A 26,179-nucleotide genomic window follows, 5' to 3' on the forward strand; every position below is an offset into this window, starting at 1 on the left:
CTCAAGCGTCCATCAATGGATGAATAAAAAAAACAAAATGTGGTCTCTGCAAGCAATGGCATATTATTCAGCCATAAAAAGGAATGGAATTCTAACACAGGCTACAACATCGATGAACTTTAAGGACAATAGGCTAAGAGCAATAAACCAGTCGCAACGGGGCAAATACTGTATGGCTGCACTCATACGAGGTACTTGGAGTATCAGATTCACAGAGACAGACAGTAGAGGGTGGCTGCCAAGGGCTGGTGGGAGGGAGGATGGGGGCCTAACGGGTTTACAGTGTCAGTTCTGCAAGATGAAAAGGGTTCTGGAGATGCTGGTGGTGATGACCACACAACAACATGAATGTACTTCATGCCACTGAACCGTGCACTAAAAAATGGATGAAATGTATGTTATGTGTATTTCATCACAATTGAAAAATAAAACTGGGCGCTTCCAGTTGTAGGATAGCAGGAGCAGAGGTGGTAAAGGATGCTGGCCACAGGGAGAGCGGGCGACGCCCATCACCCGCCCATGCGCCGTGTGCTGACGACCAAGGAAACGCTTCGGGCACCCTGCGTGGGGACGCCCATGCACAGCTGGGGGACCAAACCACACTAGGCAGTGGTCAAGGCCTCCTCCCGCATCACTTCCACCCTGGGCCACTCCTCAGTCCACCCTCAAATAAACCCGGCCTTGACGTGAACACACAAGTAGGGATTAGAAGGAAGAAGACCAATGATGCCTCAGAAGACAGTTGGACAGTTGTGACCGTGGATCAGAGACTTACAATGAGTCATCTTGGATTTTATACAAAACGGGGGCAAGTTTCTTCTCAAAATCTCAAGTTTTCCACTCTGCAAAGTGGCGATAAGAATAGCATCAACCTGGTAGAGTCCAGATGAGACTGAAAAGGAGAATGCAAGGCTGCTCAGTGCATGATGGAGATGAACGATCACTATGACTAATATTAATACCGCTACTATTCATAACAAGAAGACCCACATCCAGACCTGGTTCATCATGGTGAACTGACAGAAGGGCTGCTCTCTTAGAGCCGAGGGGCTGTAGGTGGGAGGCTGCCCACAGGTGTCCGAATGCAGCCTCAGGCACACTGCTTCCCCTCTGCTGAGTGGCTGCCGCCACCCTTAGGAGAAGCTGGATCCAGACTCTGCATCCGCTGACGGGGCTCCCTGATACCAGCTGCCTGAGGCTGTAAAGGGATGCCCCCCACCAGTCAGGGAGGGGACTCCCCACTCTGTACCCCCAGGACAGGGCAGTCAAGAACCTACACTAAGATTAGAAATCTCCTTTGCTTATTCTCCCCTCTTCTGCATCAATTTCACTGCTACTACTGTCACCTAGATGACCTACCCCTGGATATCCCTGGTGGTCCAGTGGCTAAGACTAAGTGCTCCTGATGAAGGGGTCCCGGGTATGATCCCTGGTCAGGGAACTAGACCCCGCGTGCATGCTGCAACTAAGAGTTCGTATGCTGCAACTAAAGATCTGTGTGCCGCAACAAAGACCCAGCGCAGCCAAATATATAAATAAATAAATATTTAGATGACCTACCCCTGATCTGCAGCTAACGAACCATGCTTATCACCCTGGAAGGAGAAGAAGGAAGCAGAACGTTCTCAACTTATGCCAGGGATGGAGAAACAAGAGGAAAGCCATTGGCACTTCTGTCCAGTCTTTTGCAGGAGAGAGGATGTGTGATGGCCGGATCAGTGCTGCCTCTGAGGAGGAATGTGGCCTGACTGGGTATGCCCCACACACCTCCAGCTGAGGAACAAGTCACTGGGCACAAACGTGCAATTCTGCTCAGTGAAAACAAGCTGTGACTGTCAAGTGACTCAGAAACATTCCTACTCTGACCTTTTATCTGGCTACTGGGGCCTAAGGACATACATGCAGAAAGTAAAGTTTTGTCCACAGAAATGTTTTGTATTGTTACTTACATTAGTGAAAAAGTAGAGATTCTCCAAATGTTCATCTACCAGGGAATGGTAAGGAAATCACGATACAGTCACAGGAATAGAATATTATATTGTAATAGGTACATACATGTTTATGGAGAGTTTTCGATAAAATGAAAAGCTGTAATATTCAGTTCAATACGTACAAAACAGCACATACGGTACAAACCTAACGTGTAATGAAAAGAATAATTAGAAGGGATGGATAATGATGAACTAATAACAAAAAATGGGTAAAAAGCTTAAAGAAACAGTTCCCAGAAAAATAAACTGCAAACAAAGAAGGAATATAGGAAAAGATGCATGACCTCATCTATATTAAATAAACAAAAATTACAACAAGGAAATATGAAGTTTGACCTATCAGACTGTATTAGAGAGTTAAGACTTATGTCTTAGGGGTTCCCCTGGTGACGCAGTGGTTAAGAATCCGCAGGCCAGTGCAGGGGACACGGGTTCGAGCCCTGTTCCAAGAAGATCCCACATGCCGTGGAGCAACTAAGCCCGTGCGCCACAACTACTGAGCCTGCTCTCTAGAGCCTGCAAGCTACAACTACTGAGCCCGCGAGCCACAACTACTGAAGCCCACAAGCCACAACTACTGAGTCTGTGCTCTAGAGCCCACAAGCCACAGGTACTGAAGCCCGCGAGCCACAACTACTGAAGCCTGCGTGCCACAACTGCTGAGCCTGTGCTCTAGAGCCCACGAGCCACAAGTACTGAAGCCCGCGAGCCACAACTACTGAAGCCTGCGTGCCGCAACTACTGAGCCTGTGCTCTAGAGCCCACGAGCCACAAGTACTGAAGGCCGCAAGCCACAACTACTGAAGATTGCAGGCCACAACTATTGAAGCCCATGTGCCACAACTACTGAAGCCGCGCGCCTAGAGCCCGTGCTCCGCAGCAAGAGAAGCCACCGCAGTGAGAAGCCCACGCACCGCAACGAAGAGTAGCCCCGCTCACCGCAACTAGAGAAAGCCCGTGCGCAGCAACGAAGACCCAACACAGCCAAAACTAAATAAATAAAACTAAAAAAAAAAAAAAAAAGAGGTCTTAGAGCAGCTCTCTGGCTGCTGTGTGACAGACGGGCTCTGGAAGAAGCAGAGCTGAAGCCCAAGGCTAGTTCGGCAGCTACAAGGTCATTCGTCTTGAGACAGTGTTCGACTTGGGTCAGTGTGACAGCGGGGAAGGAGTTGGGGCCTCTCAGCTCGCGCCGCGCTTCCAAGCCCAGGCACCGCAGTGAAGTCCCTGGCCCACTGGGACATGTCCAGCTGGGTGTCCCACACTGCAATCCCCACAGCAAAACCGACCCCCGCGGCCCCCAATCCCGGCGTCCACGGGGCCAGGCGCTCGGCTGCCCATCCAGACACCGGGCGTCGCCTTCGCTTTCCGCTCCTGCACACCTGAGATGGGCGGGGCTCCGTTCGGCCCACCCCCCTCCCGGGACCCCGGGCTCCAGACGCGGTCCCTCCTCTAAACTGCTGTGCCCGGGGCAACGCAGGGCGTGCGGATCTCAGCGCATCGCCTTCCTGCTTAGACGTTCACGGGTCCCCATCGCTCCCAGGATGAGAAGCAAGCTGCCCGCCTTCGCAGCTGGGCTCCCACAGCCGCCTCCTGGGCAACGCGGGGCAGCCTCCGGGTGGGGGGGGGGGTCAGTTCTCTCCGGACTCAGCCTCTTCAGGTTTCAGGCTCCCAGGCCAAAGTGCTCTTTGCTTTGGGGACACGGGGGTGGGGAGGAGGCCGGGGTGCTGAGAAATCTAGCTCTGCTGGAAAAGCTTCAGGATGGTTCCTGCCCACGACACGGTGTTGCCTTTAAAGATGAGCTTGGTTGGAGCACAGACACGCCCCCGCCCCCTCCTTCCACCTTTCCCGGTCTCAGGTTTACGAAACACAGCGGACCAAACCAAAGTCGGCAACCAAAGAGTATCTTCGGAGCAGAGCACCCTGTGGTTTCTACAGCGAGCACGGGGTCGGGGGTCGGGGGGTCGGTCAGAGGCCAGCGGGGAGGCCCAAGTGCACGTTACGGTAGATGCAAACAGCACCCTCGGACTCCTCAAAGGTAAAGTATAACTCCCGAGAGGCCATCTGCTGAGTATCATCAGTTTTCGCTTTTCTCCAATACGTACATCTCTTCGGTCACCTACCAAGCACTTCGCTGCCCCTCCCACAGAACCCAGGGCTTGGCAGTGCTTCCGCTTTTCCTTAACGTCCGCGTCTAGCTCTCAGGGCCCCACTCCCCGTCACCCCTCTCCTGCGCCCTTAGCGCCAAGTTCCCTCAGCCACAAGCGCCTCCCCACATCCGCCCCTGCCCGGCCTGGCAGGGCTGGCCCTGTCTCCGAGGCTCACCGCCCAGGAGGCCTGCCCTCCTGCCGCCCCCGCCCCGCTTGGCTTCCACCCTGCGCCTCGGGCTCCGAAGGCAGCCGGCAGCGAGGCTCGCTTCGCCCCGGCCATGTCCGCAGCGCGCTGCCCGCTGTCTCCCCGCTACTTCTCCTCCTGCACCAAGCCAGAAGCTCCCTGAGGCAGGCATGCGCCTTGCTCATCCCGTCCCTGGCACACGCCTGGCTGTGCGCAGCACGCGTTGTGGTGAAAGGGGGGGGGCGGTACCGAGAGGGTGAGGGGAGCACGGAGAGTGCGAGCCAGGCGCTGAAGACAAAGAGCAACTGAATTGACTCTGCATCCCCCACCCCGGTGCGTTCACGTCCACGTTTAAAAGCGAGCAGCTGGTGGGGCTTCCCTGGTGGCGCAGTGGTTGAGTCCGCCGGCCAATGCAGGGGACGTGGGTTCGTGCCCCGGTCCGGGAAGATCCCACATGCCGCGGAGCGGCTGGGCCCGTGAGCCATGGCCGCTGAGCCTGCACGTCCAGAGCCTGTGCTCTGCAACGGGAGAGGCCACAACAATGAGAAGCCCGCGAACCGCAAAAAAAAAAAAAAAAAAAAAAAAAAAAGAGCATCTGGTAATGAGCCCTGCCCGCTCCTAAACTACTTTGGTTCTAGCCTTGCAGGCTTCCAAAATGACTATTTGAAGAGGAAATTATTTTGTGACTTATAGTCATGCTGACCAGAAATCGCCGCGCCTGGATAAAATCATTCCCAGATAAGAGGCAGGGCTGGCACGTAGACCAGAAGTCCCACCACCTCCCCCTGGACATGAGCTGAAAGCTTCCTATTGGTGCTAGAAAGCTTTCCAGTCAAAATTAAAGCAAGAATAACTTCTTCTGCCTTTTCTGCTATGTTAAACAACCAGTCGTGGTTCCTCTGTTTAAATATGCCAGACACCCCAACTGCCTAACAGAAAAAAAAAACTGTTCCTCTTTTACGCTATTTTATTTTATTTTTAAATTAATTACTTAATTTTTGGCTGCGTTGTGTCTTCATTGCTGCGTGTGAGCTTTCTCTAGTTGTGGCGAGCGGGGGCTACTCTTCCTTGCAGTGCACAGGCTTCTCATTGTGGTGGCTTCTCTTGTTGTGGAGCATGGGCTCTAGGCTTGCGGGCTTCAGTAGTTGTAGCTCAAGGGCTCTAGAGCACAGGCTCAGTAGTTGTGGCTCGTGGGCTCTAGAGCACAGGTTCAGTAGTTGTGGCGCACGGGCTTAGTTGCTCCGCGGCATGTAGGATCTTCCTGGACCAGGGCTCGAACCCGTGTCCCCTGCATTGGCAAGCGGATTCTTAACCACTGCGCCACCAGGGAAGCCCTTACGCTCTTTTAAAATGACAGCTTCCTATTCTTCCAACTTTTTCAGAAGGAAGCTGCGTATGATCAGTTTTGCAATGCTGACAGTAACTCCACTTTCATTTGTCCATCTTGTAAGTTTTCATGGCTGAAGTTTAAGTCTTAGACATAAAATTCATTATCCAGAAAAGATAATAGAGGATTTACATGCCTGTCACCCGGGTACTACATTCGTATGATGCATTCATATTCCTTTATTTAGAGCAATGTCAAAATCTTATATCAGCATCCTCTGAACATACTCAGAAGCATTCATTTTAACTTTTAGGTGATAATCGACACAGATATTTTAAGTAGGAGGAGATTTTCTTAGTCGTAGAACATCAGAGCCGAGGCAACAGGAAAGCTGACTGGTGACCCCCTATCACAGAGGAGGACCCCAGGGCCAAAGGGATGATTCTCCCCAGGCTGGAGCAGGTTTTCCAACTCTCAGCTCAATGCTTTCTCCACCAATAACATCATCAATGGCTCCATTCACAAAATGACACTGATACTTCTCATATTGTGTAGAAAGAGAGAACCGCCGTGTCTGTAAGACGGTTTACATTGGGAATGGCTTCCAAGCAGTGGTTCCTCAATGATACGCAGCGAGGGACCACCGTGTCCTGATGGCCGTGTGACCCCTCAGCAGGGCGGACCCGGCTCAGGCGATTTTGTGGAATTAACTGTCTCTGCAGTGCTGGCCGCTTCCCCGGGAGGAGGGTCTTGTGGTTGAAAGAAGAGCTGAGAACGTGGCCTCCCTAGAGTCACGTATGAGAATTCCCGTGTAAAGAGGGGAGATCAAATATGAGGTGGAGAGGGGACCCAGCCTCCCGGATGAGACGCAAACCAAGTCTGTCACCTGAGTTTCCACATGCCACTGAACCTGATCCAGCGCTTTGATGTGATTCTTCCTCCAGCTTAGCTAGATTAAATGTGATGACACTATTAATTAGAGGTTAATACCAATAAAGGTTTTGAAAATAACGTAGTTGCTTCATTATGACATTATTTGTGGGTGGGGGGAGGTATGGAGGGGAGCCTTGAGCTGGCCAATGAGATCCTAACTTATCTCTTAGATTCTTTACAAACAGACAGAATGAGGAGACCCACTCATTGGCAAGTACTCCAGAAACTTCCCCAGGACAGCCCCCTCCAGACACTTCAGACCCCATTTACCGCCAACAGACTGGTGGGTTCCAACTTAGATTTATTACAAGGGATCCCCAGGCTATATGCTGTTTTCTTGGTCAGTAGATACCATAATGAGGGCAGACCCAGAAGCTCTGATGTCAAAGGCCTTTGTACTAAACTGGCCGAGAATCACATGATGGTAGACTGAGGTATCCTACCTGCCTTGCTTTCCCAATTTCCAACTTAAATGTGGCTTAAACTTTAACACTAAGGGGCAAACTGTATCTTGAGCGTGACCACTTTGTGATAGAAAAATCTACATCTTGGTAATAGAGATTTTTGGGGAAAAAAAATGCTAAAGACGTTATTAATTCTGATAATCAAAATCCATAAAAGGGGAAAGTGCATATCAGCATAGTGTCAGGTGCAAAATCATCATAGGGGCAACTCTGCTCACGGAATGACAGTGGGGCACAGAGGAAAGCAGTTATTTACAGTCAGAGGAACCAGGATGGAGCCCAGCAATTCTACCCACTTTTCTGTAACCCTGGGCAAGTCCAAGGTAAAATGTATTAAAATGTATCCTCATCTGTAAAATGTATTAAATAACAACACAAATGCTTTAAGGTTGTTGGGCTCAAATTTAATGATGGAAGCAGAAGTGTTTTATTATCTAGAAAGAGTTAAAGAAATGTTACTTGCTGCCATGATTATAACAACAACTTTGATTCTCCCGTTTTTATTACGGTTTTACTCACACCTAATTGTTCATTTCGTTTTTGGTACTTTTTATACGTCAGGGATGTTGCCTCCAGAGACCAAGAAATGCTTTGGTTCCCTGGCCTGAATTACAACATCATTTATCTGACTTCCATATTGCAAGTGTGAATTTCCCACTTTTCTTCCTCTCCGTTTGACAAGTCTACGATTCCATTTCTGCCTCTGCTGAAGGGAATTCCCACAGATTTCACCCCCTCCTCTTTCCAGGTTCATTTTTCTTCTCTCACATGAGGCAAGGGCTGGAAGGGAATTAGGCAAAGTCTCTCTGCTCTGAAGTTATCAAACTTGCTTTGCAAAGGGGTCATTTTCCTACTTGAGTGCAAAAAGGCCAAGATGGCTTCATTTAATACAGGAAGGAAGGCACTGGATAGGGCTGATTTAGTTGGGATTTCTTAATCTCCATTAAGTGGAGAGGAAGGCGGGTGTGGCCTGAGACGTGGCTTGGGGCGTGTGGATTATACTGGGGCTCCGAAGAGCCTTTCAGAACTCATCCTGAGACAGGAAGTGATGAAATCTGCTCGCACGTGAACGATCACGTGCCCTCACCTCCTTCCTGTCTGGATGGGCCCTCAGGGAGAATAGGGAGGGGAAAGGAGCATGGGGAAGTAGGTGGTGGCCAGAGCGAAGAAGACGCCAGAGGAGAGGCTGGGAAAAGTCGCAGCGCTGCCCCTCACATACCCCTCCCCCCTCCCATCTCCCCCATTTCCTTATTCTTCTGGAGCTGGGAGTCAGTCAACTGGTTTATTTCTACTCTCAGTCTCCCACTGGGAAAACCTGCTGCATTGAACTACAGTTTCTTGTGAACACTCAGTTTCCCAAATCTCTGATGCTACCGACAATGCAAATGGAAAAAGGAAAGTGTAAACGTATTTTACACTTTGTCAGAGTTCAAACACCACATGGACTCAGCAATTCTTCTGCTTTACCCTACTTCCACTCTGAATAGTCAAGTGGAGAAAAGGGGTAGGAAAGGCTGGATTATTAGGTATCTGGGTGTCCTGTGTCACCTTCTTATTTATTTATTTTTTTGCCACACCACGCACGTGGAATCTTAGTTCCCCCCCAGGGATCGAACCCACGCTCCCTGCATTGGAAGCACGGAGACTTAACCACTGGACCGCCAGGGAAGTCCCTGTCCTATATCACCTTGGGCCAGCTTTATTCATGTTTACTATTCTTGAGTTATTCACTATGGGAAAGCTACAATGTTAATTACCGGCACAGGACGGAGAGGAAAAGGAGAAAAAATTCAGAGATGACTTTCTTTGTATAGAGATCATTTCAGAAAGGCACACGAAGACGGAGGAGTGTTGGTTACTGCCAGTCATAAAGGGAACAGGTGGTATCCCAGTGGGATGGGGCAGTGGGCATGGTGAACGGGCAGCAGATGTGTGTGGTATATGAGCTCAGACTGAGACCGGGCGCACAGGTCCCGCCCTGGTTGCCAAGGTGCAGGCCCCTCCAATATTATAATAAGAAAAGCCACAAGCAGATGAAACATGATAATTAAGGGGCAGCAGGTCTCACGCGCTCCCCCTTGAAGGAAGGGCTGGGGAAGAGTCTGGGCAAGGTTTGCACCGTGAACAAAGACGGACTCGAAAGGACACGGATTCTGTTGTACAGACCATGAGTTTCGTGCTGACCCCACCTGCCAGGGCCTTTCTGAGTGCAGCTGCCTCTCCACGGACACTCAACACTCCTGCACTTAAAACTAGATGTTGTACCCGGCAGTCACCCGGCCCTTCCTGGAACCTACAACCTGAAAGTCACGGTCAGTGCCAGGCCCTGTGATAACTGACTTTGCGAGTTACGAAGGTTTAAAAAGCAACTTTCCCCCCCCCACCTCGTTTCTGTTAGAAAAAGTTAACCTTTGTAGTAATAGAAGTAATTTAAAAGTTAAAGACTAGAGTCGGAGGCCTTGACTTGGACCTTAAAACCTCCAGAGATGTCAAGGTTTTATGAGATAAGCTATACAAAATCAAATACAAAATGCTCACATGACAAGATGAAGTCCTACTCAGGTGTAGCACATGCCCCGACATGCTAATTTCCACCCTACAGAACGGTAGGCACAGATCAGACCCTTAGGACTGGGGCGGGTATGACCACTCAGGCCTCCAGGCTACGGGCCCCGCTCCTGCACACCCCTGTCAGCCCCTTTCCCTTTCTGGGGAGCCTTTACCACACCCTCTCAACGCCCGCATCCAACGGGGCGAGCGGAGGGCCTCGTTCATCGGTGCCAAGAGTGACCCAAGCTTTGACTTTAACCCTCAGCACATCCCCTTGAAGCAGCAACGAGCGTGCCCCTAGGACAAGCGAATACACTGACGCAAGGAGGCAAAGGCCTTCCTGACAGTGGCTACCAAGTGGCCGAGCCTCGGCACCAGCTCCAGTCCAGGACGCTGGGCTCCGGCTCCGCCCCTGATACTCTGCCACACAGCATGTGTTCTGGGTCTTCCTCAAAGTGCTTTACCCGTGGACTAACTCATTCCTTCAGCCTCATCTCCCCAAGAAGGCCTTATCAATTTCCCAAGTTTTAAAAGAGGGTCTGAGGAAGAAATGGGCACAAGAAATGTAGACCATAACGACCCCCCCTTTCCCAGAACTTCTAGAAAAACCTCTCATATGCTCCTTTGGGCTTTATGGTACGTGGTGTTCCCAGCATGAACCACCCATGACCAATATCAAGAGACAAGCGAATCGCTGAACATGACTGACGGACACAACGAAACCCTGCAAAGTCAGTAGCTGGCAACATGCAAATGTGCATTTCCTTGCGACGCCAGGCACAGGGCTGGGTTTCTGGGTAACTTCCCTCTCCTCTTAAATACACTTCAGAAAACATCATGTGATTCTAAACTAAACAAATCGGCAACTTTTAGGCTAGTACTAGAAATGCTATAAATGAGTATTTCTCAGAATCCTAAAGACACACCCAACAAGAAGGAGTGAAAGGGGGCAGAGAGGGAAGGAAGACAGTTCCTCTGTTGTCAGGAATACTGAGGACTTAAAAGCGTCAGTACTTTAGATCAGTAACTTAAACACCACAGATGCAGCACTTGGAAGGTGCTGTGCTTCCACCCTGTGGAGTTCTTCTCCAAAATGCCCGCAAAGTGATCAGCTCAGTCGTGCTGTTCCTATCTCTCGTGCAGAAATGAATACAAGTATAAAGAGGTGGACCTGGGTCGGAGACAAGGGCATCCAAGTCAACACTCGACACGTGCGCACACACATTCCAAGGGAAACACCCATTGCCGCCTCTAAAGACACATCCTTTGGGAGACCTTTTTGTTATCACCGCTGCTGGGAAACACGACGCTAAGGCCTTCTCCCTGGAAGTCCAATTCCATCCCGAGTCTGAAATAGGGAGGTTGTGCAAACTTACAGCATGCCGGTTTTTTCATACTTCACCTGAGCAGAAAAGTCGATCAGCTTTGGAAGCAGTACTTTGCCCCCTTCGTCACTCTTCAGGAAATCCAGCAAACTGCCTGTTGGTAGAGGAAGGTCGTTAGTGTAGTTCAAACACACAAGAAAAAAATCCAAACAAAATTCAAAAGATCATTCCTACTGGCAGGGCAGGGTGGGGCGAGAGGACCACGCAAAACGACTGCTTTGTAAATCTGTGTGGTCACAGGCGCCTTTTCCTGACGTGGGTCAAACCCAGTCCCCTTTAACCTGTCTCCTTTGACCTGATGTGAAATGTACCTGAGCTCCAGGTAAGAAAAGGTGATGGCGGACGCTGCTTTCTTGCTACTGAGCACTTCGTACCTGCCAGCACGCTACACGTCCTGCAGCACCTGATCTCCAGAGCTTCCCTGGGACAGAAACCAGCCAGTCCTCCCAGGCGGCCTGCCTGTGTCCACAGCAGCCACTCAGCTGGGCTACTGCCCTCCGTGTCCAGCACGGATCTCAGCCATGCCCCAGGTGCCCAATGAGTATTTGATGAACCAACTGCGCTTTGGAGGAAAGAGACCTTACTTAAAGGGGCGCGTGCCCACAGGCAAAGTCTCCTGCTTCCTGGGGCTTTATCTCTAAAACACGACCTCCTTCTTCTTCTGGAACTTATAGTGCCAACCTGAGAGTAGGCTTGGGCAACTTCTGTACCTCATCTGAGTCCGTGTCAAGAGGGTAGGTCCCAGGAGCTCCATCAAAGTCCGCGGGAGGACAGGTTTAAAGCACATGCCAGGGGGCTGGCAGGTAGCAAGCGCTCAATTAATCCACAACGAACACTGCTATATTTAAAATGGATAACCTACTGTCCAAGGTTACAATGGATACAAGGACCTACTGTATAGCCCAGGGAACTTTGCTCCATATTATGTAACTACCTAAATGGGAAAAGAATTTGAAAAAGAATAGATACGTGTATATGTACGATATAGCTGAATCACTTTGCTGTACGCCTGAAGCTAACACAACACTGTTAATCAACTATCCTCCAATATAAAATTAAAAGTTAAAAAAAATAAAAAAAAAATCCACAACTCAGAACAGTAGTACTTAGCCCTCAGACTGCTGGGAAGATTGAGTGAGATCCCCCAGGGAAGACACCAAGAGCAGTCTGACATATAGTAATTGCTCAATACAAGGTAGGCACTGTTATCCGGAGAAACTCATGTTTACATTTATGATTAAGAAATATTATTAATTAATTAATCCAACAAGTATCTACTGAACTCCTGCTTAAATGTCTGATCCTGAGCCTGGTTTCTGGGTTGTAGCAACCTAAGCCACAGGCAATTGGGCTTTTTTAAAAACAATGTTCTTTATTGGAAGGACTCTGAGGGACTAATGTTCTGAAATATTAACATATATTAAATAAGAAAATGTAATAATCACCTATCTAACCTATTCAGCTATGACATACACTGTACTCTCCATTCTGCAGGAGAACATTGCTAATTCTGGATTATGGCCTATGTGTCTCTTCTTCCTTCATTCCTTCTGAAGATTCTTTAGAAATCACTTAGCAGTTTATTAGTATTTCTACTGAACTGGAGGAAGAAGGATGGTGATTCAAGATCCTTCATCTGAAGGTGACAACAATGGGAGAAAAGATGGTAGCTTGAAACCTCTTCCTCAGGGATTCTGTGATGACACAGGAATTTGACCTTGACAAGCTTTAAAAATATTCACATTTTGAAGTGACATCCTGAACATTTAGATGACGCTAAAGAGGAAATGGAACTGGTTTTGAAATTTTGAGAACTCACATTTTGAACCTATAACAATAATACTCTTACTTGATATCCATATTTACTTATCCTGGGGGCTGACTAGGTATGGGGTACGACTCTTGGAGCTAATATGTATGTGGAGACAAGCGCAGAGAAACTAGGAAGACGACAGATCCATTTTGTAACAGATGACTTCCAGTGCGGTGGTTTATGAAAAGGCTTCATTTTCCTATATGGGCTGATGCTTTGGGAGTGAGCCTGCTGTTTTACAATTGGAAGTATCTGCGTCTTCTCAGAACGTTTAGGTGTTTTCCTTTTTGAGGGTCCGGCCTTCACAAGCATGGGTGCCGGCGGGTGGCGCTCACCCTTGGCCATGTACTCGGTGATGATGTAGATGGGCTCCTCCTTGGTGACCACGGCGTACAGCCGCACCAGCTTGTCATGCTGCAGGGTCTTCATGAGGTTGGCCTCTTCCAGGAATGCTTGCACAGACATTGTGCCTGGCTTCAGGGTTTTTACAGCCACTTTGGTACTGTTGTTATAGTAACCTAGGGAGAGAAAAGAAGGGAGGCCGTGATTTATCAAAAACTTCATGCAGACTTAGAAGAATATTTAGTTATAGACAGAAGAAACTTCTATGAACTCTACAGTGTTAACATTATCTAAAACCTGTATATGTAACATTAGGGGCAGCTGAGTAAAGGGTAGATGGGAATTCTCTGTACTATCTTTACCAAAAAATCCCTAGGATGATTCTGAAATCAAAAGGTTTTTTATAAAACAATGGGTAAAATAAAGCTCCATCTATACACTGCACCATTTTCTCTAATTAATAAAATGTTCTTTATCCAAAAAACCACACACACCAAAGCTCTATATACTCCTACGTACACACAAACCCTGACAGTGGTCTGGAAGAAAATACACCAAAATACACCGAGGACTGGCTTAATTATGGGTGATTTAAATTTTGTTCACCATACCTTTAACTCTTTACCAAATTTACTGCAATGAATATGTATTATTTTTATAATCAGAAAAGAAAAAGCTTTGCACTTGAAAAAAATGTACTAACTTTAAAGTACAAACAATACACTAGAGTCAAATAAACATTTCCCAAAGTTTTCAAAGAGAACTGGATTCTGCGTGAACGAAGGGCTCTGGGCTCAACTGTCTGGGGACCACGGCCCGCCCCACCCGCTGTGCCAGGAGATGCAGCGTGAGTGTGACAGTCCATCAGGGAAGATGCCTGTCTGAGTCGATTCACTGCAGCATTCCCCACACTTGCTGACCCCGGAACACTTCTTCGTGTACCTTTTCACACCCCACAGAACGTACTTCGGGAAATACTGCCTACTTAACCTAGTTCCCCCAAGGCACCGCTTTTCTGGGACCTGCCTCAATGATGTGCTTACGTTCAAGCTTGATTTTCTCCTGGGAAAGCTTTTTCTCAGTGGTTGGGAAAGCTTTTTCTCAGTTTGGAAAGCAGAAGTAGAGATAATCACATGCCCCTTTCCTTTCCTTTCTGTTTCCATAGTTCTCTTAGAAGTACAAAAAAGGGTGAGGAGGGAGGAAGTGGCAGCTGGTCACCACCACGAGTCATCCTGCAGTTCACCTCTACTTGGTGGCTTACAGCCTGATAGCACCTGCCCCAAGAAAGACACAAGTCTAAGGAATGGTGATGTGAAAATGTCCAGTCCCTTTTCAGGTCACACGATTATTAGCAAATACACAGCTTACGCTCAGTGAAAATCAACAATGGTGATTGGTCTTTGGGTGGCAGAATTTGGGGCAGCTTTGACTTTCTTTTGTTCTCTTTTATTTTGATTAAATTTGTGAATGAGTATATATCTTCCTTTTTTTTTTTCTTTTTTCACAAAAGGAATTATTTTTTAAAAGAAAAGGAAGTATGTTTCTATTTCCACACCTTCCAATGGGTAAAAAAAAGTATTAGTTTACAGCTAACAGTCAACTCTAGTTAGTGATTTTTCTTCTTATCATTAATACAGCTTTTTCTGCTAAAACTTTTCCTTTTATATTCTCCTTTGATTTGTACTTAGTAGTAGCTTTCCATGCCTTACAGAAAAATGAAGAATGCAGTATATAAAATAAAGTAAGCGTGGGAACATGTGGATAAGACAGTAATATAAAGCTGACAAAATATTGTTCTAGTTCATTATCACAAGCCACAACCTACACAAAATAATGGAATTATGAATATATTAAACCGATTTCCATCTCAATGCATAATTACAAACAGTACGACCTTTCATGGCTGTAAAGAGTAAATTTAAAGTAAATCCCACCAACAAAAGTCCTTTTAGGGGCTTCCCTGGTGGCGCAGTGGTTGAGAGTCCGCCTGCCGATTCAGGGGACGCGGGTTCGTGCCCCGGTCCGGGAAGATCCCACATGCCGCGGAGTGGCTGGGCCCGTGAGCCATGGCCACTAAGCCTGTGCGTCCGGAGCCTGAGCTCCGCAATGGGAGAGGCCACAACAGTGAGAGGCCCGCATACCGCAGAAAAACCCAAAAAGTCCTTTTAATATTACATTTGAATCAAAAAGTTTCCATTATAATTTGTTTAAGAGTTCATAAATAGGTCTTCATTTACATCAATATATCCATGGTAAAGTACAGCAAGGCGTAACAAGAAAATATACCCTCTTTGACATATAAAACTGACAAAAGACTAGTGTCCAGAATATATAAAGAATTCCTATAAATCAATAAGAAAAATAGGCAAAAGCTTGGATGGGCATTTTAAAAAGAAGAAATTCTAATGACTAACAAACTTGTGAAAGAAACTCAATCTAATCAGTAATCAGCGAAATGCAAATAAAGCCACAGGGAGAAACCACCACCCAGCAAGACAAAAATGACCAAGTCTGACAATCTTGAGTGCTGGTAAGTGCCGGTCCCTTGGCAGGGGAGCTGGGGCAGTTCCTGCAGCTCCTTTCCTGGGCTCTTTTCTGAGCATCAGTGAAATTCAGTTGTAAAGCTCCTGTCTCCAACAATACCCTCAAGGTCCCTCGGAGGATGTAGACAGAGCAGACTCCTTTCTAGTGCAGTTGTGTTGAGTGACCACCCACCCGGGCTGTGCCGACCTGGGGCCCACATCTACCCAGTACCACTGTGCTGTCAGGAAATGGAACACTGCCGACCCTTGTACGTTGCTGGTGAGAGTCTAACCCGGACGAGAGCTTTGGAAATTAAGTCGGCAGCATTTCGTGGAGTTGAAGATTCATACACCTGTGATCCAGCAAAGCCACTCCTGGTCACATCTAGAGAAACTCACGTACCCTCGCACCAATCAGCACAGAAACGTTCCCAGTAGCCTTGTTCATAGTAGCCAAAATGTGGGAGTGACTCCAATGCCATCAATAAATAGTGAGAAATAGGTAGGATTCCTTTACATAAAGTGCAAAACCTGGCAAAACTAAACTATACTGTGGACACACACCCCGATATTCAAAAATAGCAGAACTACAAAGAAAAGTCAGGAAATTATCGCAAAGTCAGAAGAGCAGCTGCCTTCGGGGGACAGGCGGGGTTGTGAGTGGCAGGGGGTGAGTGGGCGCCTCGGGCTGCGACCTCAGTGGTCACCACACAGGTTTTCATGTTGCCATTAGCTACGAAATCCAGCATTTGTGTGCTATGCACCTTTCTGTCTGCTTGTTACATTACATGGCAACCAAAGAGAAAGGAACAGAACTACTCTCCCTTCGTTGTCATAAAAGCCATGGGACTCACTCAGACTTTCACATAAAATAAAATGATGGGTAAAGGATGAAGAGAAAAATGCTTTCCAAGCGTAGGGGGAAAAGTTAGCAGGAAATCCTGCAGCTGCTAAAGATATTAAAAATGCTGATAAAGAGTTTGAGATGAACAGTGAATAAAACAGCCGTGTCAAACGCAGCTCCAGGATGGCAACAGCTTCCGCCCTGCGGCCTCTTAGGGCTGTGACATTTGCACGATACGGCAGGTTTCCACCTGCACTAAAGGCATGATTTTTATTCAGCGCTAAGGATCAAATTGTACTTTACCGAGATATTCCCTGGTAGTGGCAGGTTCACACCAGTCACAGAGATTTGGATTGTCATTACAGATGGAAACATGCCCATTACTATGTATAGAATAGACAACAGGGACCTACTGTATAGCACACGGAACTCTGCTCAATGGTTTGTAATAACCTAGAAGAGAAAAGAACCTGAAAAAGATTCTTATATGTAACTGAATCGCTTTGCTGTATACCTGAAACTAACACAACATTGCAAATCAACTATACTTCAATAAAAAATAAATAAATTTTTAAATAAGTAAATAAATAAAAAGGAAGTTGCAAAGCGATTTTAAAAAATCTGTTGAAGGTAGTAAATAATTTCGTGTGGGTACTGCCCTCTGCCACAGGTAAGGAAAGCCGAGAAAGCTCCAACTCCAGGTGTGACTAACTTGCACAGAAGAGCCGAACGACCACAAAATGGATGGTGGTTTTACAAGATGCATGGAGTTGATTTTAGAAGGTGGCTGGTGATTCATTTCAATGCAGCTGGCTCCTATGAAAATTGATCAAGCAAATTTCAACGCAAAATCAGCTTCCTTTCTTTCCCAAAGTCTCTTCAGAGACCAAGTGGCAACAGGAAACATCACCCTTCGTGTCACAGATGGGTCAGTTCCCTGGGAATCCAACAGCCCACTGAGGAAAACGTGTCTCCAAGCTAGATGTCAGAGGATCACCGGGACAAGAGGAAACAGCTTGAGGGAGAAACTCCTCTCTTTTATTCCCCACCCCCTGCTTCCCCCCCGCCCCCCAACAGACCACTTCCTCGTATTTGTCTATGGTGCTTCGGACCAAAAAACCCACACAATAAAGTGTGCCTGGGAGTCTATGAGCCACTTCTCATGCTTGACGAAAATATTCACTTACTTAGTTAACAGGGTTACAATTTTTAATTTGTTGTCCTTTTTATATCAATGAGCAAAGCTAGCCAGCTTATTCCTTGAGAAGTAAAAACTAAATTCTGGCAGCTCTAAATTGCACAGACCTTGCTCTTAATGGGTCCCTCGGTCAGAATGAGACGTGCGGACACACACGGGAGAGGGGCATCCTGTGACCTGCTTCGCAGCACAGCACCCACCAATATTCTTCTGGTTTTATTCCCCAGCATTCCTCTGCTAAATGCATTCAACAAATTGACGTAATTTCAGTGGCTAAGGAAGAGCTCCCTGGCTGGCTGCCAGAATCACAGACCCATGCTTGCATGAGATCCCAGATCAAAATTTTCTACTGTTTTCCTTTTCTCTTCTTTCTTTTCCTTCCTTCCCTCCCTTTCTTCTTTTCTTTCTTTAATACAAAACTAGAAGGAGAAAGGCACAATTAAAAAACAAACAACTTTCGATCGCAATATCCTGGCAGTGATATTATGCCATAGTTTTGCAAGATGTTACTATTGGTGGAAACTGAGTAAAGGCTACATGGGACCTCTCTGTATTATTTCTTTTATATATACGATAGCTTTATTGAAATATAATTCATATACCATATCATTTTCCCATTTAAAATATACAATTCGGGGCTTCCCTGGTGGCGCAGTGGTTGAGAATCTGCCTGCTAATGCAGGGGACACGGGTTCGAGCCCTGGTCCGGGAAGACCCCACATGCCACGGAGCAACTAAGCCTGTGCACCACAACTACTGAGCCTGTGCTCTAGAGCCCGTGAGCCACAACTACTGAGCCCGCATGCCACAACTACTGAAGCCCGCGTGCCTAGAGCCTGTGCTCCGCAACGAGAAGCCACTGCAACGCGGAGCCCACGCACTGCAACGAAGAGTAGCCCCAGCTGGCTGCAACTAGAGAAAGCCCTCATGCAGCAACAAAGACCCAACACAGCCAAAAATAAATAAATAAATAAATTTAAAATATACAATTCAGGACTTCCCTGGTGGCCCAGTGGTTAAGACTCTGCACTTCCACTGCAGGGGGCACGGGTTCAATCTCTGGTTGGGGAACTAGAATCCCACATACCGCATGGCATGGCCAAAAATAATATTAATATAATAAAATTAATTTAAATAATTTATTTTAAATAAACAAAATTTAAATAAATTTAAATAATGACTTAAAAATAAAATATACAACTCACTGGCTTTTGTATATTCAGGTTGTGGTACCATCACCACAATCAATTATTAGGACATTTTCCTGGCCCTAAAAGAAACCCCGTACCCATTAACAATCACGTCTCCATCCTCCCATCCCCCCACCTGAGGCAACCACTCACCTACTTTGTCTCTACAGATCTGCCTATTCCAGACATGTCACATAAATAGAATCACATGATACATGGTCCTTTGTATCTGGTTTCTTTCCTTTATCATCATGTTTTCAAGGGTCGTCTACAGGCTAGGTTCTATTATAACCCCCATTTCAAGTGAGCCTCTGCTATCTCTCCCTTTTCAAACATTATTAGCAAATCAAACAAACAACCTAATTTTAAAAATGGGCAAAGAACCTGAACAGACATTTTCCCAAAGAAGATATATATACACATCACCAATAAACACATGAAGAGATATTCAACATTACCAATCATTAGGGAAATGCAAGTCAAAACCACAATGAGACACCACCTCACATCCACTAGGTTGGCTACTAACAAACGAACAGACAAACAAAAAATCCACCAGAAAATGAGAAGTGCCAGGGAAGATGTGGAGAAACGTTGGTGGGAGTGTAAATTGATGCAGTCACCAAGGAAAACAGTATGGAGGTTCCTCAAAAAATAAACATAGAACTACCATATTATGTGGCAATTCCACTCCTGGGTGTGTACCCCACCAAAAGTGGCAGCAAGGTCTCAGAGAGATATTTTTGCACTCATGTTCACGGCGGCATTATTCACAACAGCCAAAACAGTGTCCATCAGTGGATGAACGGGTAACCGAAATCCATTGTTTATGGATTACTATATGGTAATCTATATTACTGTATAATTAATACTCAATGGAATATTGTTCGGCCTTAAAAATGGAAGGAAATTCTTACATACACCTACAGTAGGGATGAACCCGGAGGACGTTATGCTCCGAATGAAATAAGCTGGTCACACACACACACACACAAATAACTGTATGATTTTACTTATTCGGGGTCCCTAGAGTAGTCACGCTCTTAGAGAGTAGAGCGGTGGGGTTACCTGGGGCTGGGAGGAGGGGCAAGGAGAGTTGTGTTTAACGATGTTAGAGCCCCAGTTCTGCAAGATGAAAGTTCTGAAGATTGGTTTTACAGTGTGAATGTCCATACCAGTCCTGCACTATACACTTAAAAATGGCTACAGTGGTAAATTTTAACACACACACACACACACACACACACATGATCAACAAACCTATCCAAATGCTGAATCTTCCCAAGATTTTTAGCCTCTTTCAAACAGTCTAAATAAAAAGTAGCACTCTGGAGAGACCAATTATATCTTTTCCATGGTCCCATTCTCCTCTCCTCTAAACCTCAGTTTCTCCCAGGCACCACCTGGGTACATGTTAAATAAAACTCCTCTAAAATCAGCATCGACATTGAGCACGTGGAAGTCCATGAATGGGAGAGGGTGGATGGGCAGGGGGATTTAGCTCATCTGGAATTGGAAGCAAAGAGGTTTTCTCCATCCCAGAAAGGACCAGTGGCTTGAGCTCCAGGTGACAGTTTCAGCACAGCCTCAAGCCGCTGAACAGAAATTGGCTCAGGGGCTCAGAACCGGGCTGAGAGCAGGTCTTCTCAGGCGTGGGCCCTCCCTGATGCCTTGCTGTGAGGGCCTGTGAGCTCACACCCTCAGCGTCTTTGGACTGTACGAGCTGGGCTGGCACATGGCACCGGTGGGCACCCCCATGGTGGAGCTGGTAAAGAGCTTACCATTCCACTTGCTAGTAGCCCTTGGGAAAATTTTAAGAAAACACAAGAAGGCTATCACAATCTCTTCCCCCTGAAACTGGCAACTTCTCAGACCAGCCGATCTGATCTCTCAGGTGCACAGAGCGTGCAGTTGAATGCCTTTATACCACTTCACAGCTGAACGCAAGGAGGGTGGAACAGACCTCCACACGACCACTCCGTACGCAGGGTTACTGTTTCAGAGCAGACGAGGACACCCCAGCAAGCTCCCTCTACTTTATCCTCAAGACAGATATGCAATTCCTTCATCACCAAATCTCCATAGGAAGGTCTAACTGGGTTATTTATAGTTTGAACTCATAATTAAAACTGGGGGAAAATCCACTGAAATATAGCTTCTAGTGACTATAGTCAAACATGGTAAGGTGCAAATAATAATAAAAATAGAGCACACGGAGAGCCGGACTCTACGGCAAACACTTCAGGTGCATAACCTCGTTCTTCCTTGCAGTAACTGATGAGATAGTTGTTTGCCCATTTTCCTGATGAGGAAACTGAGGCCAGGGAGGCCCAACTAACTTGTAGGTAGCTTAGCAAGTGAGCGAGTCCGAGTCTCTGGGAGGCCGCAGCAGCGGGCTTCTTCCCCGCCTTGAGTGACTCTGGGTGAGCTGCTTCCCTGCTTCTCAGGGCCCTCATTCATCGATGGTGACGGTGACTCCTCTCTTCCAGCCCTACTGCTGCGAGTGTGTGAGACAGTGGAGGAAAATGCACTTGGAATGTGTAGCTGGGACATTCTTTTCTCCCCGCCTCCCCCTGGACACTCATCTCCTCCCCAGTCACGTGCAGAGAGGCAGGATGGACTTGGAGACCTAGAGGGCAGTGAAATGTAATCATGAATGTGCATTTTCCTGCCAATAAGCTCACTAAAGACACAAGTCTGGAAAGGGGAGGCGAGGGACGGAAGGCAGAGTCCCTGGTTCCTGGCCTGAGCCGGAGGTTGGAGTCGCCGTGTTTAGGGGAGGGTGGTCAGAGGACAGACGCCTGCAGCTTTCAGAGAAGTTATGGCCTCTAAGAGGGATGAGAATCCAAACGAGCAAGTAATGCTGAAAGCGTCTGGGGAAAGCGCTTTTGGATATTTACACAATGTTAAAGACTCTCCCTACAGATGATTCATTAGTTACAAGAGGGAATTAAAAAGTCACATTCATAATGGAGAAATCTGGTGGTCCTCCTTAAAATGAAACAGAACATTGGCAATGATGGGACCAACCCTCATTCTGCGCCGCAATGGACGCAGGAAGACACGGCATCGCTTAACACTTAGATGCTATTCGTGCCCAAGGGCGTAACCTGGACCAAATCACGGGAAAAATCAGAAAATCCAAACGAGGGGCAATTCTTCAAAGTGACTGACCTGTCATGAACGATGGAGGTGGGCTGGGGGACCGTTCCAGATTCAAGGAGACTACAGACAGGTCAACTAAATGCAAACACACGATCCCGACAGCCATGAGCACACCACTAGGACAATGGGGGGAATTCGGATGTAGACTCTACACTAGACAGTGTGGACCAATGTGGAGCTTCCCGAACGTGACCACTGTGCAGTGGGAGTTGATGGCCTTCTTAGGAGACACCTGTGTAAGTACTTAGGGGTGAAAGTCATCACCTCTGCACCTTACCCTCACGTGGCTCCACAATAACAATAAAATATGTGTGTGTGTGTGTGTGTGTGTGTGTGTGTGTGTAGAGGATACAGCAAAATATTAAGTGGTGAATCTAGGTGAAGAATATACAGTGTTTATTATACCTGCCCCTATTCTGTGGATTTGGAAAAAACATATTAAGAAGTAACTTGCAAATACCTCGGGGGAAAAGTTGCAATTAAAAAAAAAAAAAAAGCAGATACCAATTTGACAGTTCCTTCAAAAGTTAAACATAGAATTACCATGTGACCCAGCAATTCCACTCCTAGGAGGATGTATATAACCAAGAGAAATGAAAACATTTGTCCACACAGTAATTTGCACACGAATGTTCAAAGAAGCATTATGCATAATAGCCCAAAGGTGGAAACAACCCAAATGTTCATCAACGGATAAATAGATAAGCTGTGGTATATCCATATAATGGAATATTCTTCAACCATAAAAGACGAAAGAAATTCTGACACAGGCTGCCACGTGAGTGAACCTTGAGGACACCATGCTGAGTGAGATAAGCCAGACACAAAAAGACGAACATCTGTATGATTCCACTTACATGAGGTCCCTAGGGTATCACAGCCATAGAGAAAGGAAGCAGAAGGGTGGGTGTCCAGGGGCCGGGGTCGGGGGGGAAGGGGAGTGTCTAGTGTTTCCTTCTGGAGTGATGGAAGTATTTTGGTACTAGATAGAGGCGGTGGCTGCACAGCCACGTGAAGGTAGTAAATGTCACTGAGTTGTCCACTTTAAAATGACTGATCTTATGTTACATGAATTTTACTTCAATTAAAAAAAAAAAGGTGGACAGAGCAAGGAGGGGCAGGAGGTGACGATCTGGGCCGCAGAGGGTGGGCAAAGACACACCTAGAGCAAGATCACGCCCCCAGACCTGCGGGCCCGACCGGAAACAGAGTGCCAGGTACACACGCAGACCCCAGTGAGCAAGGTGAGGTTGTGTACTCATGATTTACCTGAATTCCGTTATCATGTTCCCAAAGACTTACAGCGCAGTAAGAATGCAGAGGCATATTTAAAGGATACTTTGGCTAAAGCAGTGACAACAGGAGAAAATGGGCAAAGCTGTGATCCCAGGGGCTGAGATTTTAGAGGGAAGCCTCTTCCTCGCAGACCGGCTGGGCTGGGGCTGGATGGGTTTTAAAAGCTGTCTGCCCCTTCTCTTTAGAAATCATGTTTGCTCTCACTCACACAAAGCTGGCGTGGAAGCCACGATGCAGTAAAAGATCGTTTTAAAAAATTCTTTTTACAAAAGAACAAGGAATTCACAGTCATTATAAAAGCTTTAGAAAAGACAGGTGGGCAAAAAGTATCTGCTGGAGAAAGCCACTGTTATCATTTTGGTGCTTTTCTTGCCAGCCTGAGAAGGCAGTACTTAACAGTAAGGAACGATTCTCTAACAGTGGAATTTTGAGTTATCTTTAGAAAGTTTCTTGATGAGAAACAGCAATACCTGTGAGGCTTCCTATTAAGCCCACTAGTAAGGATGGTCCTAACCCAAGTGTACCCTTCCCTGAGATGCAAGCACATTCCTGTACTTAACTTGTGTCCAGAGAATCTGGTGATGAGAGAATCACGGAAGAGTAGACAGAACCACCAGGATAAATGCCCACTGTCCCCTTCCTTATAAACATTCAGCCTTGGGACTTCCCTGGTGGCGCAGTGGTTAAAGGTCCGCCTGCCAATGCAGGGGACACAGGTTCGAGCCCTGGTCCGGGAAGATCCCACATGCCGCGGAGCAACTAAGCCCGTGAGCCACAACTACTCAGTCCGTGCACCACAACTACTGAAGCCTGCATGCCTAGAGCCCGTGTTCCACAACAAGAGAAGCCGTCACAATGAGAAGCTCACGCACCACAATGAAGAGGAGCCCCCGCTCGCCGCAACTAGAGAAAGCCCGTGCACAGCAACGAAGACCCAACGCAGCCAAAAATAGATAAATAAATAAATTTATGAAAAAAATTCATCCTGACAGAGAACTACTAAGTTACGAGGAAGAGGAAGAGTCTAATCATGTAGGTTGTGTAGGCTAGTTCTTGGCACAAGTGGACAGAGGAAAACAAAAGCACCGATGCTTCTGAGAAAACTGATAGAAATCGGCCGGAGCCCTTATTTCTCCTGCTGTTGCCCCCAGGAGGGACTCTGGCTCCAGAGCCGCACACTCACCCATCCAGACTTCCCCGAACTGCCCAGCGCCGAGCTTCTTCACCAGCTTAATGGATTCCCGGGGGATCTCCCAGGCATCTTTGTCCCACGGCTTCTGTGGTTTGGGACTAATGCATGCCTTCTCCAATCTTCTGCACAAGCCATCTGACTGCTCTAATTTGAAAGAGAAAATAAACGTGGAAAAAGTCATCCCTTGTATTTTACCAGTATCTATAGGGAAGTTTGGACTACGAGTCTTATATTTTCAACTTGCCAAGGTCTACGAACCTAAAATGCTTATAGGGTTATCTTCTGCGTAATCATGACTTTTGAAACTCTTAAATGAAAGACAATTTAAGACAGACTTGATTTTATTCATTAGTAATGCTAACCTATAAAAATAAAAACAACAAAATGAACAGATAAACAAAGGCTGACATGTTGTCATACTTAATAGAATATAATTTTAATTACAGAGCCCATGTAAGCTCTCCAGGGCACAATGGCGGGAACTTGGTCACGTCACCATGGGGGCCCAGTGCCAGAACAAGCCCTCAACACATGTGCCAGATGGATAAATGGATGGGGGTAACAGAGAGGGAAGGAGGACTCCACAAAATCTGGGGTACTTGCTCTCTCCATATTTTGGGACCTAAGCAAATTTTATGTGTAATCCCTTGGAGCAGGTTGAAGAAATAAGCGGTAACAAGAGTTACCTACTACAACTGGCCTCAAACACACAGTCATGGGTTCAGCTTAGCCAGGCTGTAGAGCAGATTGGCGACAGAGGACCACTGACAGGCCACTTCTAAATATTTTGGTGTTATTGTTATTTCTGTTTTCTTTTGCCAAGAGTAATACACACTCATGGTATGTACTTTACACACACATAGACATGTATACACTAGGACACAGTTCTACAAATTTGCATTCCTATTCCAGATATTTAAAGATGCGTTGTAAAAATATGTACTATGCGAAAATAATATCCATTTTTCTCTTTGCAATTCTGGAATATTAACTGTTAAACAGCACAGACTAGGTGGGAAGGACTAGGATAATTATTCACAAAGATCAAATCTGACTTTGAATGTATACTTATAGATTAATTTAGAACCAATTATAGAATATCATCCTCCAACTTTATCCAAAAGAAATATAATACATAAAACATTTTATTCAACATAGTATTGGAAGTCCTAGCCACAGCAATCAGACAAGAAAAAGAAATAAAATGACTCCAAATTGAAAAGGAAGTAAAACTGTCACTGTTTGCAGATGACATGATAGTATACATAGAAAATCCTAAAGATGCGACTAGAAAACTACTAGAGTTCATCAATGAACTCAATAAAGTTTCAAGATACAAAAAAATTTAATATAAATGTTTGACACCATATATTTATCATAATAGATGTATCTTTTCTTGTCTGACCTTGCATTTTCACTTACTTTGGTAATGCTTAATCATGTCACTGATACAAGGAAAAGTGATTCGTGGGGAGATGTAATAACCCCCATTGTCCAGGCTTCTGATTTTGTAGTGCTTAATAACGTCACCATGCACGGGGTCATAATCTCTGACAGACAGAGAGTAACTTCCTGTGGGGGAAGAAGTACAAGCGAAGATTACACTTACATTTTGTAAGTAAGATTGGCATTATGG

The 26,179-nt window shown here is 46.4% G+C and overlaps 1 protein-coding gene across 4 annotated transcripts in view; it reads right to left on the bottom strand.

The window, feature by feature from the left end:
- The window catches only part of LYN (LYN proto-oncogene, Src family tyrosine kinase), a 77,486-nt gene that overhangs the window by 22,232 nt on the left and 29,075 nt on the right, over positions 1-26,179 (bottom strand). For 3 of the 4 annotated variants that reach the window (XM_022556895.3, XM_022556897.3, XM_022556898.3), the window contains 4 exons: positions 25,966-26,115; positions 24,535-24,687; positions 13,130-13,312; positions 10,999-11,075 (listed from right to left, as the gene is read on the bottom strand). In XM_022556895.3, coding sequence (XP_022412603.1) covers positions 10,999-11,075; positions 13,130-13,312; positions 24,535-24,687; positions 25,966-26,115 — 563 coding nt within the window. Of the gene's footprint in view, positions 1-5,298; positions 6,435-6,535; positions 6,599-10,998; positions 11,076-13,129; positions 13,313-24,534; positions 24,688-25,965; positions 26,116-26,179 lie in introns of those variants that run through there. The other variant, XM_022556892.2, reaches the window with a different exon arrangement.

This window comes from Delphinapterus leucas, chromosome 17 (genome assembly GCF_059928025.1).
Source record: "Delphinapterus leucas isolate spDelLeu-1000000601 "Yukka" chromosome 17, BTC_Dleu_Yukka2, whole genome shotgun sequence".
NCBI classification, from domain to species: Eukaryota; Metazoa; Chordata; class Mammalia; order Artiodactyla; family Monodontidae; genus Delphinapterus; species Delphinapterus leucas.